Source organism: Saccopteryx leptura, chromosome 12 (assembly GCF_036850995.1).
Source record: "Saccopteryx leptura isolate mSacLep1 chromosome 12, mSacLep1_pri_phased_curated, whole genome shotgun sequence".
Classification (NCBI taxonomy): domain Eukaryota; kingdom Metazoa; phylum Chordata; class Mammalia; order Chiroptera; family Emballonuridae; genus Saccopteryx; species Saccopteryx leptura.
In genome coordinates this window covers 12,482,239-12,499,275 of record NC_089514.1, presented here as the reverse complement: position 1 = coordinate 12,499,275, position 17,037 = coordinate 12,482,239, and the positions used below count along the sequence as shown (strand labels likewise).

The window sequence follows — 17,037 nt, the reverse complement described above, 5'->3', positions numbered from 1 at the left end:
GCAGAAGTCCCAGGTTTGATTCCCGGCCAGGGCACACAGGAGAAGCGCCCATCTGCTTCTCCACCCCTCCCCCTCTCCTTCCTCTCTGTCTCTCTCTCTTCCCCTCCCGCAGCTGAGGCTCCATTGGAGCAAAGATGGCCCCGGCGCTGGGGATGGCTCCTTGGCCTCTGCCCCAGGCGCTAGAGTGGCTCTGGTCGCAACAGAGCAACGCCCCGGAGGGGCAGAGCATCTCCCCCTGGTGGGCAGAGCGTCGCCCCTGGTGGGTGTGCCGGGTGGATCCCGGTCGGGCGCATGTGGGAGTCTGTCTGACTGTCTCTCCCCGTTTCCAGCTTCAGAAAAATACAAAAATTAAAAAAAAAAAAAAAGACTATAGAGCACAAAAGAGTGAAATCTTTATTTCATGCTAATTAAAAGGGTATTGTTCATATAGGAAAAGAAACTGCCTTCCCCCCTACCCCTCAGGACTACAGGTTCTTACCCTGCTTTGCTAAACTTACCTGCCCTCTGGGACCTGTGCGGCTTGCCTTTGTTCAAGGAAAGGGGACCTCGAGGGGAGGCCGGTGACGAATTACCCCTTCGCCCCCAGCTTTGGGAAGCTCACTACCGATACGCTGCTTCCCCAAAATAAGTAGTCTTAGCCTCTCCATAAGTCAGTTACTTATTCTTGATCATATCTAATTATATAACTTTAGGGTTGGAAATGTCCCTGAAATGTGTTGGCTCAGCCACTTTATCTTGACACATGAAGAAACGGAAGCTGGGAGGTCTCGAGGGCCAGGGCCCAAGATCACCAGGCAAACCCATGTCTGAGGCTGTGATGTGCTGGTGGGGGTATTCAAATTCAAAGCCAGACATCGAAGGGCTCAGTTACTTCCCTATATCTTTTTTTATTTTATTTTATTTTTATTTTTTTTGTATTTTTCTGAAGCTGGAAACGGGGAGAGACAGTCAGACAGACTCCCGCATGCGCCCGACCGGGATCCACCCGGCACACCCACCAGGGGTGATGCTCTGCCCACCAGTAGGTGATGCTCTGCCCCTCTGGGGTGTCGCTCTGCCACAACCAGAGCCACTCTAGCGCCTGGGGCAGAGGCCAAGGAGCCATCCCCAGCGCCCGGGCCATCTTTGCTCCAATGGAGCCTTGGCTGCGGGAGGGGAAGAGAGAGACAGAGAGGAAGGAGGGGGGGGTGGAGAAGCAAATGGGCGCTTCTCCTATGTGCCTTGGCCGGGAATCGAACCCGGGTCCCCCGCACGCCAGGCCGACGCTCTACCGCTGAGCCAACCGGCCAGGGCCCCCTGTATCTTTTTACCATCGATCTTCAGATCAACACATCCTGAGAAAGGACACTCCGTCCTTCCCTTCTGGTAAGCGACTGAGTTTCAGGGGTCGAGGGGAAACCAAACTGTCATCAGAGATCAGGGAAGGGGTTTCTCAGGGACTAGTCAGCTCCTGTGAGCAACGCATAATGTGCACATGTCCTTTCCATGTACTGTCAGGCACCTGCCACCTCTATTCTACCAGAGACTTGTTGTCAATAGCTAAAATTGACATTTACTGTGACCATAACCCTACCACAAATTAAAATCAGACCCCAAGTCCCTCTGGGGGAAGATGTTTATAAGCTGTAGGAAGACATCTGAAATGATACCAAATGACATTTTAAATTTGAAACCCCCAAATACCACATTTGTTTGGGAGTAGGAATAGGGCTGTCTGGGGAATAATACGGGAAACTAAGCAAGTCACTCTCTTTGGCAAAATGCAAGGCCACCAGGGAAGGGAAAGTGCCTTAGAAGAGATGTTTTGTATATAAACCCCAATGTGGCTTTTAACTAATCACTTAAGCCTAAACAAAATTTCCTACAGAATGAACTTAAAGGAAAACTAAGCCCTTTCAAACGTCATGCCTTCAAAGAACAGATGTAGATGCTCCTGTTGTACTTATAAATACACTGAGAAGGGGATTGAAGAGTGAACAGATCTATTAAATTGAAAACCTAGGTCTCAAGGTCTGAGTCAGTTAATGCAGGCAAAGTAAGTTTAGAACCAAAAGCCTTTATGTGACTTTCTGCCTTTTAGCACGTAGATGTGGGTGCTTGTGTGTAGTGGATGTATTTCTGCACATAGTGTGGCCACCATCTCTCTCTGAACTGCTTCTTTGGGGACCGGAACTACCTCTCCTAAGAACCAATTCAATCCACAGCGTAGCTAAACTCAGTGGCTTTGCTCGTGTGTCCAGACCATGAGTTGCCTTGAAAATAGGAAAGCCAAGTGGAAAAAGCCCTTTGAGATCTGGATGCGAAGTACCTAGTAAATGCCAAGTATCATTATTATGAGCTTTATTGCTATTATTTTATTAAGTGTTTCAGATGAATATCAATTTAGTTTCAGGATAAGTGCTCCTGCAAAGTGGGAGAACTTGAAAAGTAGCTCCAGAAAGGTTGCACAAGAGGGCACACGAGTTTCCTAGAAACTCCGCCCCTCCCCCCCCACACCCTTGCTGAAGTCAGTTACAAGTTGAGTGTCCCTTCAGGATAATATTTCAAGTTATCGTGACCCTTATAAAGAGGCCTGTCTTAGATGCGTTATGGGCATACTGTGCCAGGAAATTCCGTGGACAGTGAGGCAACCTCATTAAGTCATTCAACAAACCTCTCCGAGTGTGGACAAGCCTGGCTTAAAGAAAGCAGAGCAGATTTCCCCGAGAAGATGATACCTGAGAAGACACCAGGCTGTCAGTACCGGAAAAGACACTCTCTGAGAGGGTTCGTGTTTGGGGCCTTCTCCCCAAGTCGCTTCACCCTAAAATTCAGAACAATATAACTTTACTTTGAATTTTAAAATGACACTAGCAACAATTTTATTTTCTCACATAGGTTGTCTCTTGAAAAGAATATAAATTAATCATGGTCCAAGGGCCAAGCACTCATGAAATATTATCTCCTTCATGATTATCAGACCATTCTCCCGTCAGACCTACAAAGTAGATATTATAGCCCTGTGTTTGCCAATGAGAAATCAGAGAAGTTAAATCACTTGCTCAGATCACACAATCTTGGTTCATGGCAGGGCCACTGGGCCGCCCAAAGCCTACACCCCAGCAGCCACACGAGGCTGCCTTCTGCTGGTTAACGGAGGCGGCCGGCATGATCTCCATCACTGCCGTCAGCCACTGTGATTGGAATAAGGAAAAATCATTGACCCTAATTCAGGACTACGAGAGGTCTGCCAGTTTCGCCTCCTCCTGCTTGAAAACCAAGCCAGACGGGGATGAATCCATTTTTTCAGAGCCTAATAAGAGGAAATTCCAAAACCTCAGTAAGCCATTTAATTGTTTCATATACTATTCGTTCTGGGGAGCTATTCTTTCTTCTAACTGAAATCCCATGTGCTGCTGTGTTGTTATTGTTACTATTCCGCTTCAGTTGTGCTTGAAGGTGACTGGTCACCGTCCTCCGAAGAAGGTAATTTGAAAGCTTGAAGGTCGTTATCACCATCTCCCAGTCTTCTTGCTCCTTTCCCTTTTCCGCGGAGGTCTTCCCGTCTGCCCTTCGAGTCTTTTCCTCTGCGTCTTTGGAACCTCCTCAGCTTCTCCGTACACGCCCCTCCCCTTCCCCCATGATGTGCTGCCCTTGCCCAGCTAGGGTTTCTTAAGGATTTCACACCCCATCCTCTGGTTTTGGGTGGTTTTGGTTACAGCCATGGTTTGCAGTTCTCTGTTAGGTTGTAACCGAGTGAGGAGCTTGCCAAGCCTGGTCTGTGTTTCCAGGGAGTACAAGTTACCCTGTCAGCATGTCTGTTGCTTTATCATTAAGAACAAAATGTGAAATTGGGCTTTGAGCAGCCTAAGGTTGCATAGTCCGTGCATGTCGTCACAGCGGCCCACAGCCGCCCCTTCCGTGCACTGATACATCCTTCTTCTGCCAGTGTATCTGTGGAGCTAATAATTCCTAGTGCCACCCCCTAAAGAGCTGAAATAATACTGCTGAGTGGCTGGATGGAGAGAGTCATAAATTTGGGCTCCCGGGAGAGGGATTTGATAACTGCCTAAGGGAGCCTGCCTGGAGATTCAACAAGGGGCTAGATAAAGGCATGAGTGAGGGTGGCCTGGCGGGAGCCTGGCAGAACGCACAGGATGAGTCGAGGTTGCCTGGGTGACCCGGGCATCCCGTGGCCCGGACAACCTGACATGTGAAATTAACCATCCCAGGCTCCACCGACAGGACCATCCGTAAGCGCTCAACACAGGCACTTAGGGAATGTTATCTTAGCTCTCTAGCAGGTAGGGTCAGGTGGCATTTACTACTCCGTAGTGAAAATGTTTTTCCTGGCAGCTCACTGATTTGGAGGAGTTCTGTTATTCTCAGAACGCTCAGTGTAGACCCAGTCCTAATGGGGCTGATGACGCCTCTACTTAAAAAGACACAACTGCTTATTCAGGGGACCTGAACTACCTCTCCTGAAAGATGTTGTTCTGTTTAATAACAAATGACTAACTCCTAGAGCACAAAAGAGCGAAATCTTTATTTCATGCTAATTAAAAAGATCATTGTTCATATCGAAGGAAAGACTGCCCCCTCTCTTACTCCTCTGCCGTTGGCGCTGAAGTCTTTCGCAGTTAGAACTCCAAAGTTAAGCTGTATATTTGGAACATGGGTCTTGGGGGATTGTGTTAGGTGTGGATTCCACCATGAATTACTCGTCAAAATTTGATAACTGACAGGCTGAAAGTCCAGGAGAAACCAAACTAGAACTGCTGACTTAGAGTTAGGGGGGTTGTGTCTGTAAGCTCCCTGCCTCTGAGGAACATCCAGGCCAGTGTGTTAGTGAACGTGGTCATGAATTATTCATCCACGGGGGATGAATGCAAGCAGCAATCGCATGTAAATGACAAGGCTCATAATCAGAGGGCTACTTATTTGTCCCCATGAAGCAAGGAGGAAGCTTATTAGCAACTCACACACAGGAAGAAATTTTACTTAGAGATAGGTCTCTATAAAGAACTTTTTATTTACGTGTAGCCAGATGTAAATCATTTATTCCAGCCTACATTCAAAATCATCTTTTATTGTATGCCTCTTGATCTGCATTTACTTTCCTTTTTCTAAGGGTAGCTTTATGAATAATTGATGCAACTGAGAAGTTATTGGCTAATTGTAAAACCATCTCTTCATGTCTTTAAGTCTGACCCATGGCTCAAGCCAAACTCTTCAGGCATTTAGGGTCTTTTATAAAGGGCCTTTATAAAGAGCCCTTTTTAGCTCTTTATGAGGAAGAAATATCAGATTTTGAAGACAGATTCTTTTCCTAACAGTAGTGTAGTATACATCAGAAACCAATCCAACCATGTTTCAGGTTAATTTAAACAAATCAGGCTGACTGCATGATGAATTCAATTAATGGTACAGTAATTAGTCATTAAAAATAATAAAAAAAAAGAGAGAGAGAGATTGATTTTATAGTGTTAACAGAATGGCCATGAATTCACATCTCCTCTCCTACTACTGCCCTCTCTGTGTAAAGCACTCGAAAGCATGAGGGAACGTCTCCTGTGCCTGACGAGGTGCAGCGCAGCCTCTATGCTCCCAAACCCAGCCAAGGCTCCGGCAGGACACAGCCCTGCTTAGCTGGGTGACGTTTGCTTACTACCCTCGGCCCTCCTGCAGGCCGGCTTGCCTTTAAAGAGAGAGAAGTTCCATTTCCAAGATATCAGACGCTGCATCTGAAAAAAAAAACAAAGGCGTCAGTAGTCCAAAATTGATTTAAAAAGAGACTCAAATTTATCTTCTGTGGTAAATTAAATCTCTGACACCCCTGGTGATAACGATTCCAAAAGTGTTCTCGTCGATACCGATAAGTCAGTGCAAAGCAAAAAAAACGAGATGTTTAGCTGACTTTAGTGTGGGTGTAACTGGTGCCTCTGAGCCCAGAGCTCTGAACACTTTCAAGTGCAACCTGATTGCAGGGCAGGCGTCCAATTGTTAAAACATTGTATAGATTGGAGACAGATGAGCGTGCCTGAATTATTCTTGGTCTTTTCATATGAAATGCCTAAAACTGAATTTCAAATGGAAATTAATTTAATTGATGCAAAAACAAATGGGTCCAGAACTTACCAGAAAGCTTGAGTTTAATTGATTGACAGGGCACTTTAAAAAGCAGAGATTACCTTGGGGGGGGGAGGGGGGTTAACCACTTACGCTTTTCAAGAACAGAAATGGGTTATTTCAGACTGTTAAGGTAAATTGGAGTTTCACTTATGACTTGTAAATCAATTCAGTCTGTCTCATTAATTAGCAAAGATAATTTGTTAATCACTGTTCTTGCCATGTCCGTTGGGGGTTGAAGAGATCCTTGATATCTATGTTTTTATTAATTCAGAAAATAGTCATTAAACATGGAGTAGGTGTCATGCACTTTCTTAAGTTTTAGAAATATCTGTATTGGCCAACAAGGCACAGACACCATATATATATATATATATATATTTCTGAAGCTGGAAACGGGGAGAGACAGTCAGACAGACTCCCACATGCGCCCGACCGGGATCCACCCGGCACACCCACCAGGGGCGACGCTCTGCCCACCAGGGGGCGATGCTCTGCCCCTCCGGGGCATCGCTCTGTCGCAACCAGAGCCACTCTAGCACCTGGGGCAGAGGCCAAGGAGCCATCCCCAGTGCCCGGGCCATCTTTGCTCCAATGGAGCCTTGGCTGCGGGAGGGGAAGAGAGAGACAGAGAGGAAGGAGAAGGGGAGGGGTGGAGAAGCAGATGGGCACTTCTCCTGTGTGCCCTGGCCAGGAATCAAACCCGGGACTTCTGCACGCCAGGCCGACGCTCTACCACTGAGCCAACCGGCCAGGGCCAGACACCATTTTTTTAAATCACTGAAAATAATTGAGTAATTATAATTAAGAAGCTGAGATGATAAACTCTAAGAGACCATGAAACACATCTATTTTGTTCATCATCACAGTGTCAACCGATTGAATGTTTGTAAATGTTATGCAATTGGCCTAAGTTGCCAAACAGTTTTCCACTCAGAAATGCCAGTGTGCTGAGCCTGACCCATGACCATATTAGGTGTCCAGGTCACCTAACGAACATGGATTCATTGACTTATCGATTGACTAAATGGCGATAAACATGACTGGGGAAAAGTACAGGGTGCATTGAGAGCACCCCCAAAAAGGCCCTGTCCTAGTGTGGTGGCCCAGAGAAGACGGTGAGATGACTTAGGGTCAGAGCTCTGTGGCTGGAAGGGAGAAGCGAGGAGAGAGTCACTGTGGCACGTGTAAGGAGCCCAGGCCTCGAGCTGGGGAGGCTGCCAGGGGTCTGACGGTGCCAGGCCTTGGAGCAGTGTCAAGTTCTGTCACAAGGAGATGGCCATGGCCCTACTGGGATCTCTCATGAGCTGGAGCGTTTGCTGTGTGTTGTTGGCAGTTTCACTAGTTTTTTTTTTTAAGACAGGATGGGACCTAGAGGATGAGGCAGAGGTTAGGCAGCAGATACAAAAGCCAAATTCTCTTTCAGCACACCTAAACATCTGTGTCACCACAGGAAAAGGGGGCGGGGCAGTCATCGCAGGAAGACTCCAGATCTTTTTTGCAGGGGGCCCTCCCTTGAGCATAAGAACGCTTTAAAAGGGAAAACACACCTTTAAATTGAATTCTGCTGGTATTTTGGTGCGTTTTCTCAGGCTACATATTTCTACCTTTTTTTTTTTTTTTTTTTTTTTTACCGTAAATTCCTTATTTATTAAAAGGGGAAGTACTGTATTTGCCATCCAGCTTCAGGAAGTTGGCAGGGAGGCTGTGCAGTGTGTGAGCTCACTCAGAAAAAGGGACAGGTGGTAGGATGTCTTTTAAAATACGGGCCAGGCAGCTTTCTCATTTTCCCAATTATTGCTTCTGTTGAAATTTTGTCACTGTTTTCAGGTAAAGAAAGAGACGGAGAACTGATCGCCTTGGAACTAGTTTTGTTCCATTTTGAGGAAATATTTTCAAGGATCCTTTCTGAGAAATAATGTGAAACTGTTTTTGAGATTTTATAAAATTGTGGCTGAGAAGAACCCATTTGCCTCCGTGGAAGCAAAAATGGAAGGGTTTTAAAAGAAATATCATCTATTTGCAAGGAATTTAGGACATTTTTCTATTGATTCAGTTGTAGTTCTTTAATTAAAGCTAAGGATTGGTGTTCTGTAGGGCCCCATCCTAAGCCAGTTTCTTGTTTGCAGTTCAGTGATTAATCTGCTATTTGATCAATGTTTTGGAATAATAACTAATTTTATTAAACTTATTCAATATATTTAACATGTGGTCACTCATAATGGCATGAGGTAATCAGCTGTATTACCCCATTTTACAGCTGAAGAAACTGAGGCACAGAGAGGCCAAGTAACTTGCCCAAGGTCACACAGCTAGTAAGTGGCAGAGCTGGGACTCCACTGTGGCAGATTATTTCCTGAGCCTATGCTCTTCACTACCCTATTTTACAAGGTACTTATGATCCAGGGGAACAATGAGCTCTGTTGTCTTTTTATTTCACATTCTACTGGATTGTCCTGACAATCTGCTTCCTTTACAAAACTAAGAATTTTAAAATTTCACTTAGGAGAAGAATGAGGAAATAAGCACTTCTCATTCCAAGCTGCTGTCTGTTAAGATTGAAGAGTTTGTGTTCCCCTCTTTGGCCTTTTGGTCTCCCCATCCCAGACAAACTAGTTTTCCAGGTTAGAGCACCACACACACACTTCATGGAGGAAGGAGCAGAGGAAGCACACAGTTCCTTTCATTAGCAAATACAAAGGTGGTGGGCCTAAAGCATTCTCTAGTCTGTGCCTGAAATTATGTTGTTTTGGATCGAGAAAAGAGGGGTGGGTCCCTGACATGGATAGAATACTTTTTCCCCAACATGGCTCACCTCTTAGGGACACCTTCCACGTGGGATTTATTCCCATCTCAAATGTTTTCTTGACGTGAGGAAGTAAGTGCTATTCTGTTGAATATAGAGACACTGACCACCTACTATGAGCAAGGTGCTGGGTAGACCACTAAGGAAGTGTCAGTGAGCAGTGAAGACAACCTTTATCAGCACGGAACAATCGCCTGGCTTGTTTAAGAACATCTCATTTTCCTTTCAAGGCCTAGAATCTGAATTTTAGAATTTCAAGAGATTTCCAGATGGCCCATAGCCTCAGCCACTCATTAAACAGAGGAGGAAATGGGGAGCCCTGGAGTTGAGGAAGTTCCTGCCCCAGCGTGACAAACTCTAATAGCAGTGGCCTCTGGACCCCTGCTCCCTGCCCACACTTCTTTCCAAGGGACCTCTTTGAAGCGTTCTTTACGCCGTCCCCCCCCCCCCCTCGTTCTTTTGTTGTTGTGTTTCATTTGCTCAGGGTTTCTCAAATGTCTTTTGTCTGATTTCGATGCTGATGTTGATCTTCTCATTTTCTGACCTTTTTTTTTTATATATATATATATCATTTGCATCTTCCCTTTGCCTGACCACACACTTGGCAGGTTTGTCTGTCCTGAGAGTGTAATGGTTGTCATGGATCTTACGGAGATCTGGGAAGGAGAGCAGCCTGCAGTGACCCTCCTGAGATCTTCCACACGGAAGCATTGCCCCCTTAACTTCTTAGAGATAATGGGCTCGTCCCAGGGCAAAGGAAGACTGGCAGACAGGGCCCTCGCTTTGCAGACACCCCTAGCCTGGAAAACATCCTTTGGGGGTAGGGTGGGGGATGAGGACATGAAATCGCTTGCTGGGGTACCTTGCATTCTGTTAAGGACAGTGAAAACACAGTCTGTCATCCTTGACATTTTAATTGAAAGAAAAGCTTACATAGATTTCAGCCGTAAGCAGTATGTTTATACAAGTGTATAAAGAGGAATAATCTGTCAAGTTGGAAAACTCTTAATGCTATGGGACTCTGTTTAGTAACTGAACAATCCAACATGAGCTCACACATCTTACCTTGTTCCATGCCTCAATAATTTTTAGCAGGAATACTTTACCTAGAGGCATACGGTTATTAAAAAGGGGCTTGGCTTGCTCCAAGTCTGGAATTATTAGCTCATGGCAACAAGCCTGCACTGGAGAAAGACTGTCGGCTCTCTGTTTTCCCAACTTTACTGCAATTTGCCATCTTATTTTCAGAGTCTAACTGATGTGTTGTTTGGGAAGTTGTTGTTTTCTTTTTTTTTAAAGGAAGAAAACATAATTTCTCATGGATGAGTGACTTCTCATATTAGCAGTATTGCAGAATTTTACTACTTCATTGGATAGTCCAGGGAGCAGTGTGAATATCAAAGGAAATGAGCTGTGAATTTATTTTAGTGTAAAAATTCAATAATAACTTATTTATGGGATCCATCGAGGTGTGATGGGGAAAACTCGGCTGCAAGTTGGGTAGAAGTTGTGCTTCCTTTCATGACCCATCTGACCTTGGTCAAATTTAAACAGCTTCGAGTTCAGCTTCCCTCTGAGTAAAATGGGAGTAATAGACCCCACCTACCACATTGCATTGTTTCAAGTCACGTGGAGGTGAAAATATTTTGAAAAAATATGAAGCAGTTTATGAGGGCGATATAAAAAGTTTTATGCAAGTGCAAGACATTAAATAATAATTATTTCTATATACACAAGGGGAATTAATTAGTGCAATTATTCCCATACCCCTCTTGCTTCAGTGATCTGACTGTTCTGGACAAATGATTATTTCCTGGGCCAAGCTACATAATTACTTCGGTCTAGTCCTTTGTCTATCCTGTGATGGATAGACATAGATTCTCTTTTTCTTTCAGTTTTTGTGGTTTTAAAAGCTCAAGCAAGAAGCCTAGAAAACTCCATCAGTCTTCTAGGTGGGGTTGGGGAAATTATAAACAGAATCTGTGTAAAACAATAATTCAAAATTATTTCGAATCCAAACATACAGAATTCTCAAATAACCATTTTTCCTCTTCAACTATACATTACTAATTGGCCTGATTGGCATCATTAGGTAATTATTATTATAATCCCAAGGGAACCCAGTACCTTGAAAGCCTTTCTTAATTAATGAAGGAATACTTGGTATTTTAAAATGTAGTAGATTTATGCACGTGTGGAAATAATTGACCTAATAAGAACATTGAATTAAATGAAACATACCATTCCCCAATTATTCTATACCACTGGGAGTCTTCCACTGTCTTAGGAAAAATGAGAACTCATTTTAAATTTAATTACTTTAGCATCTCCATTTGCATCACTATTAAGTGTTTAATTGATTTCCTTTTTTAAAAAAACCCATCGATTAAATCTTATAATCATATTTTTATTAATATGTCACGTTGGAAACAAAAATGTAAATGATGATAATATGTTGCCCTTTGTTCATGAGGATGATATTGCCAATCAACATAGTAAAAAAATTTGCTTGTTCCTAACTCTCTGTAATGGAAGTATATTATGTCTCATTGTAACTAGGGAAACAAACACATGGCAGAAGGCTATATATATGTATGTAATGTATGTATAGGTTTATGTATTTATATGTATTATATATGTATGTATATATGTAGGGATACTCTCAATGAATCTCTCTCATTGTTAAACTGGGGAGTTCAGATTGTTAGTCTTGTCTTTAGAGGAACTGAAAATTATTAAGCATGACATAGTTTATTTACAGCTATTTTATCATATTTTCAGTAAATGTCCCTCCAAAAAACATTAAGGCTGGAGACTATAAAATGAACCTTGTTTGTTGACTGAGCCACCTGGTATACCTGTTCGACTCGAGGTATCTACCTCTGAATGAGTTGAGACTTCAGACTCAGTGAAGCTACAACCTGTTATAGAATTCTGGAACACTTGAAATCAGGAGTTCCCTAGAACTATAAAAACTGAAGGGCCTTCAGAGGCCCTCCAAGTCCTTATTAATCATACTCCAAAGGTCTCTGGGGCACATGTCAAGAAATAACCAAGTACTTCATCTGCTGTTCTGAAAATACTCATCTCATTGTTACAAGCTACTTACATTTGCCCGTCTGTGTAACTACTCATACGCATATTCTATTTTACAAACTGGGTAGGATTTGTGTATATCTACACAAACTATGTGAAGGCTTTCTATTCTTTCACATTTTCACGTACACAGCTTCCTAAACATATAAATATTGACTAATTTATGACTAATCCTTTTATGATGTGTGTGACTCTGGTAACTAGCTGTATTTCCAAAGGAGGTGTCAGGCAAAAAGTGGAAAACTTAATCATCTTTGGAATTATAACAGCCTTGCAAGCAAGAGTGTATAGGCCTCCTTCCCCGTGTCCATCCCCCACTTCTCCATGAGTCACCTGGGGGGCCAATGAGCCCTGGAGGAGAGACATCCCGTGCTGCGTGTGCGGATGGGGCTCGGGGCAGGGCGGGGCTGTCTTTCCCTGAAGCGCAGGGAGGCGTTGGCCTGCACAGAGCATCTCTGCCTGCAGCCTTAATATGAGGAGTTTATTATTATTTTTTAAGAAAATGCATTAAGCCCTGAACTGCTAGCTCAGTGGGTTAGAGCATTGCCCCAATTCATCAAGATTGTGGGTTCAACCCTGGTCAGAACACATATAAGAATCAACCAATGAATGTATAAATATGTGGAATAACAAATTGGTGTTTCTCTCTCTCTCTCCCTCTCTCTCGGTCTGTGTCTTCCTCTCTCTCTAAAAATCAATTAAAACCAACAAACAAAAAAAGAAAATGCATTAATTTTATTAGCAATAGTTTCTCCCATGGCATTCAGGATAGAATGTGTTAACATACCAGTTCGGAGGTCCCGGAGTGTGTTTGTTTACTTGTTTATTTTGTCTTGTTTGTTGTTAAGTCTTTAACTTAATGGTTTGACATTTATACAGCTCCCTGGAGCAAAAGCTTCAGGAGATTGAGAATTTAGCCAAAGAGGTCACTTGTTTGCCATTTTTAATAAACACAAATAATTCCCTTTTTCCCTCAGCCCCATATTCCCTGGCTCATTAAATCAATTTAAGGCCCTTAAATTTTTTTTCTTTCCTGGCAAATTGAAGCAAAAGCTCAAACTATGTAACTCCCCCGAGAAACGCATGTTCCCCAAGTCCTGCAGGTCAGGCCAAAATCAGTTTCTGTCAAACAGCCTAACACCTCGAGTTATTATGAAACGAGAGATTGGAAATTGGGGGCTGCGCTCCAGACCTGCCCGGAGAAAGGCGGCTACAGTGCTGTCAATGCAGCCGGCTGCTTCTGTTTCTATTCTGGCTTTCGTTTTTGTTTTTCTCCCCACTCATGGAGAACAGTGAAAAAGTCAAAATTGATTTCTATTGGGAATCCATGAATGAAACTGGCTCTACAAATCCAGACAGTGAGAATGTATTCGGAGCAAAGCCAGGAGGGCTTCCAGGCAGAGGTGTGGGAGAGTGTGGATAAAACACACGTACACACATTTCAGACTCTAAGGTGCTCCCGAGAGCAGACTTCCCAGTCATCACAGGCTTTCGCCAGTAAGTCCCTTGGCTAAGATGTGGGGTTTTTAGAAAATTTATCGGCTTGTTGTCTATTGAACATCAGTTAGATAAAACAGAGGTCAGGAAATGAAGTGGAATTTGATGTATTAACTAGGAAGCAGCAAAGGAAGCCAGACTTGTGTTTTATTTGTTATTATTTCCCTAATATCCGCAATTACGCAGTTCCCATCAGAGGATCGGATCTGCTGTGCATATAATGGTGTTGTCCCGGCTGGTTCTGGTCACGAGAAACAGGCAGTGAACCCCAGCTCAGGGCACCAGGAGTAACATTTGTTTATTTGCTTTGTCCCCAGGCCTGTCCCAGGCTCTCTATCTTCTCTGCTACACATCCACAACAGACAGAGACAGCCCATGCCAGCCTCCATGCCCGGGACCCTGCCCAACCCCACGATGCCTGGATCTTCCGCCGTCCTGATGCCAGTAAGTGCTCCTTACTTCCTCTGAGTCTTGCCCCATTTGCAAAAGTAAAGGAGAAGCTGAGCTTTCGGCTGACTGGGAAGAAAGTGGCTTCCAGATGGAGAGCCGTGCTGTGTGCCAGGTGGCTGTGGGTGCCCAGTTGTCCGCCCGTAGGCATCTTGCTGGCTTTCCTGCCCTTCAGTGCTTCCCTGGTGAGGCATGGGCTCATCTTCCTGCTGGTGACAAGTGAACTTGCCACACCCAGGGAACGGAATTTGTTCAGGGACACAATTTTATGACTAGTCCAATGTCTACACTTGGGCTATTTACAGAGTGTCCTTAAACCGACAGTGAGTGGTCTAGCCAGGGCTCAGAGTAATAATCAACAACAATAATAATGATGGTATATATAACTCGAACGTATTTATGCATATTGTGTTCTATTAATTATTCTGACAGCGTTTGTTGAGTGCTTCTCACATGCTAGTCAGTCTCCAGGTACTTTTTCAACACATGAAATGACCCTAGCAGGTAGGTGCTAATATAGGACCCCATTTTTTGGATGGGCAAAGTAAGACAAGTCACTTGCTCATCTGAGCAGCAGTACAGCTGAGTTTTGAACCCAGGCATTCTGGCTCGAGAGCTCCCTCTCCCACACTCTGCATGATACATACATTCCCTCCTTTCTCACAACAACCCTGCCAGGTATGCATGTTCTTACCCCCATTTTACAGATGAGGAAACTGAGTGACTTGGCTGAGGTCACAGAGTTAGCAGGTGACGGAGTCAGGATTGAAATCCAGGTAGTCTGACTCCCGAGTCTACACTCATCACTATTATGTTAACCTGCTCCTCTGAAAACAACAGATGGGCACAGAAGGGAGAGAGAGATTATTCCAGGGCACACTGTGCTCCCTTTCATGGGATTCCCGGCCTGTGCCCGGGCTTCATCCTCCCTGGCATTGTGCATTGGTGGACATTTGGTGGCATGTGTTATTCACAGGGCCACAAGAGGCCTCAGAAACCCGAGAGACGGTATGACAATTCTATTAGAAACCCTCTCGTGACAATATCAACAGTGCCTTGCAGAGTATTTTAGCATTTTAAGGAAGCACCTACCTTCGTTATTTTGTTATCATAGAAATCTTGAGGGAATATGGAAGCCATAATGATTGACCTAATCATCTTGCAGATACAAAGCTGAAGAGTAAGACGTTGAAGAGATTGTCCGATGTCACACTGTTTGTGAGCAAAGAGTTGTGACTGGAACCCCCATTTAAACTCACATTGAGCAGCTCAGGTTATAGCAGGGGACGCAGTTTGCTCATTCATCTAAGTAGAGGCAAGAGAATGGGGAAGAGCTTGGTGGCCCTAGCTTAGAGAAATGGATGTGCCCACTGTAAATACTGGGCAGTTGAGGCTAGAAACAGTCTTTGCAAAACTGGGCCAGGCGAGCGGCGGATCTCACTTGCGAGGCTCAACGTAAACTTACCTTTTGATGGAGGAAAACAGTAACATCAGTGTCATTCCTCTAGGTTTTATGCAGCCCCACGAATTGCATGAAGACTTCCACTACAAGCTGTCTTCGTCTAGGCTCTAAACTCATTTTGTTCAAAATTAGTCTCCTTTCAGAAATTCTCTGCATTGTTCAGAAAAATATCACTGCAGTGATATTTGACTAAACTGTGTACCAAGCCCAAGGACAAAAATGAGCCACTTGGGCTGAAAGGGCCCAGAGAACATGTACCTGGCACTTGTTACCTGCTCCTCTTTGTCATACAACTGGACCTCCTGTTGATGCTTCAGAATAGAAACAAAGGACCAGGACCAGGTGCACAGTCCAGAGCCAGTTAGATAAAAAGTCAGGATGCTTCCGCACAGCTGGTCCCAGCCCTGTATCAGGAATTCATTCATACACCTGCTACCAGCGGTAGTGTCGGTTCGACCGGTGATTCTCAGCCAGGGGTGATTTTGGCTCCCAGGGGATATGGGGCAGTCTCTGGAGACGCTGTTGGTTGTCACAACTGGGGGAAAGTGCAACTGGCATCTTGTGGGTAGAGGCCTGGGATGCTGCTCCACATTCTACAATGCACAGGACGGCCCCACAACAAGGAACTGTTTTGCCCAAATTGTCCATAGTGCCCGAGGTTGAGAAGCCGAGGTCCAGAGTGACACTGGTGTAACGAATGAAGATTCATATCGAATCTCTAAAAAGCATATCCTAAAATTCAGAGGCCCTAGAGATCTGGGTCTTTTCTTCCTTAGTATCAAGTCACCAACTCCTGTGCGTTCTAGAACTCTGGCATTTCGGGCATGGCCTTCCAGAGTCCCTGCCCCAGGAAACCGGGAATCCCTGGGTACGAAAGAACGTCTGTGTTTGCAGGTGAAGGTAAGGTTCTTAGCTGATGTATAGTGCGTGCTGTTGTGCCACGTGTTCCACAAGGCGTGAGGTCTGAAACAAAGAGACGTATTTGTTCATTCATTCATTCCACGAACTTTTGTTGAGCACCTTTTCTGGGCCAACACCTCTGCTAGATGCTGGGATGTGGTGAAGGACAAGGCAGGTGTTGCCTTTAAGGAGTTCACTGGGTTGTGATATGCTGTCTTAAGAGGTAAATGCTTCAATAATTCGGGAATATGAACATCTATTTGTTATTACAATGAGGTGCAGACATTTTAGCTCCTGTTCTCCAGTTCGTTTCCGGGGAAAAGAAGAAGACCCCCCCAAAAGGTGAACTCCGTTACCTGGATGTTTTCCTGCAGTGCTAAATGTTGCTTTATGCTCAGCAAAGCCACCCACATCTTCTAACCCTTTATTCGAGTCAACTCAGCAAAGCCACATGCACAGTACAGAACCTTATTAATAAAGCACCACATAGTTGTTTTGAAGAGGCTCTTGCTGACCCCTATAATCATTTAGAGGGAAATATGCAATTTTTTTCAGATAGAGAAGTCAGGCTGTTTTCAATATTCTGTTTAATTTGTGAGTCATGGGGTGGAAATAGTCATGGACTGTAATTTTTCCAAAAAAGTGGGAAGCACGACCCACCGTGGATCCAGAGACTGCAAGTGGCTGCTCACACGTTCTGTACTGCATGGTGGCTGGTAGC

At 44.4% G+C, this 17,037-nt stretch overlaps 1 protein-coding gene across 3 annotated transcripts in view; it reads left to right on the top strand.

Annotated features, from left to right (window-relative positions):
- CREB5 (cAMP responsive element binding protein 5) overlaps window positions 1–17,037 on the top strand; it is a 407,936-nt gene that overhangs the window by 293,062 nt on the left and 97,837 nt on the right. For all 3 annotated transcript variants that reach the window (XM_066354151.1, XM_066354152.1, XM_066354153.1), the window contains one exon: window positions 13,825–13,951. In XM_066354151.1, coding sequence (XP_066210248.1) covers window positions 13,825–13,951 — 127 coding nt within the window. The remainder of the gene's footprint in view (window positions 1–13,824; window positions 13,952–17,037) is intronic.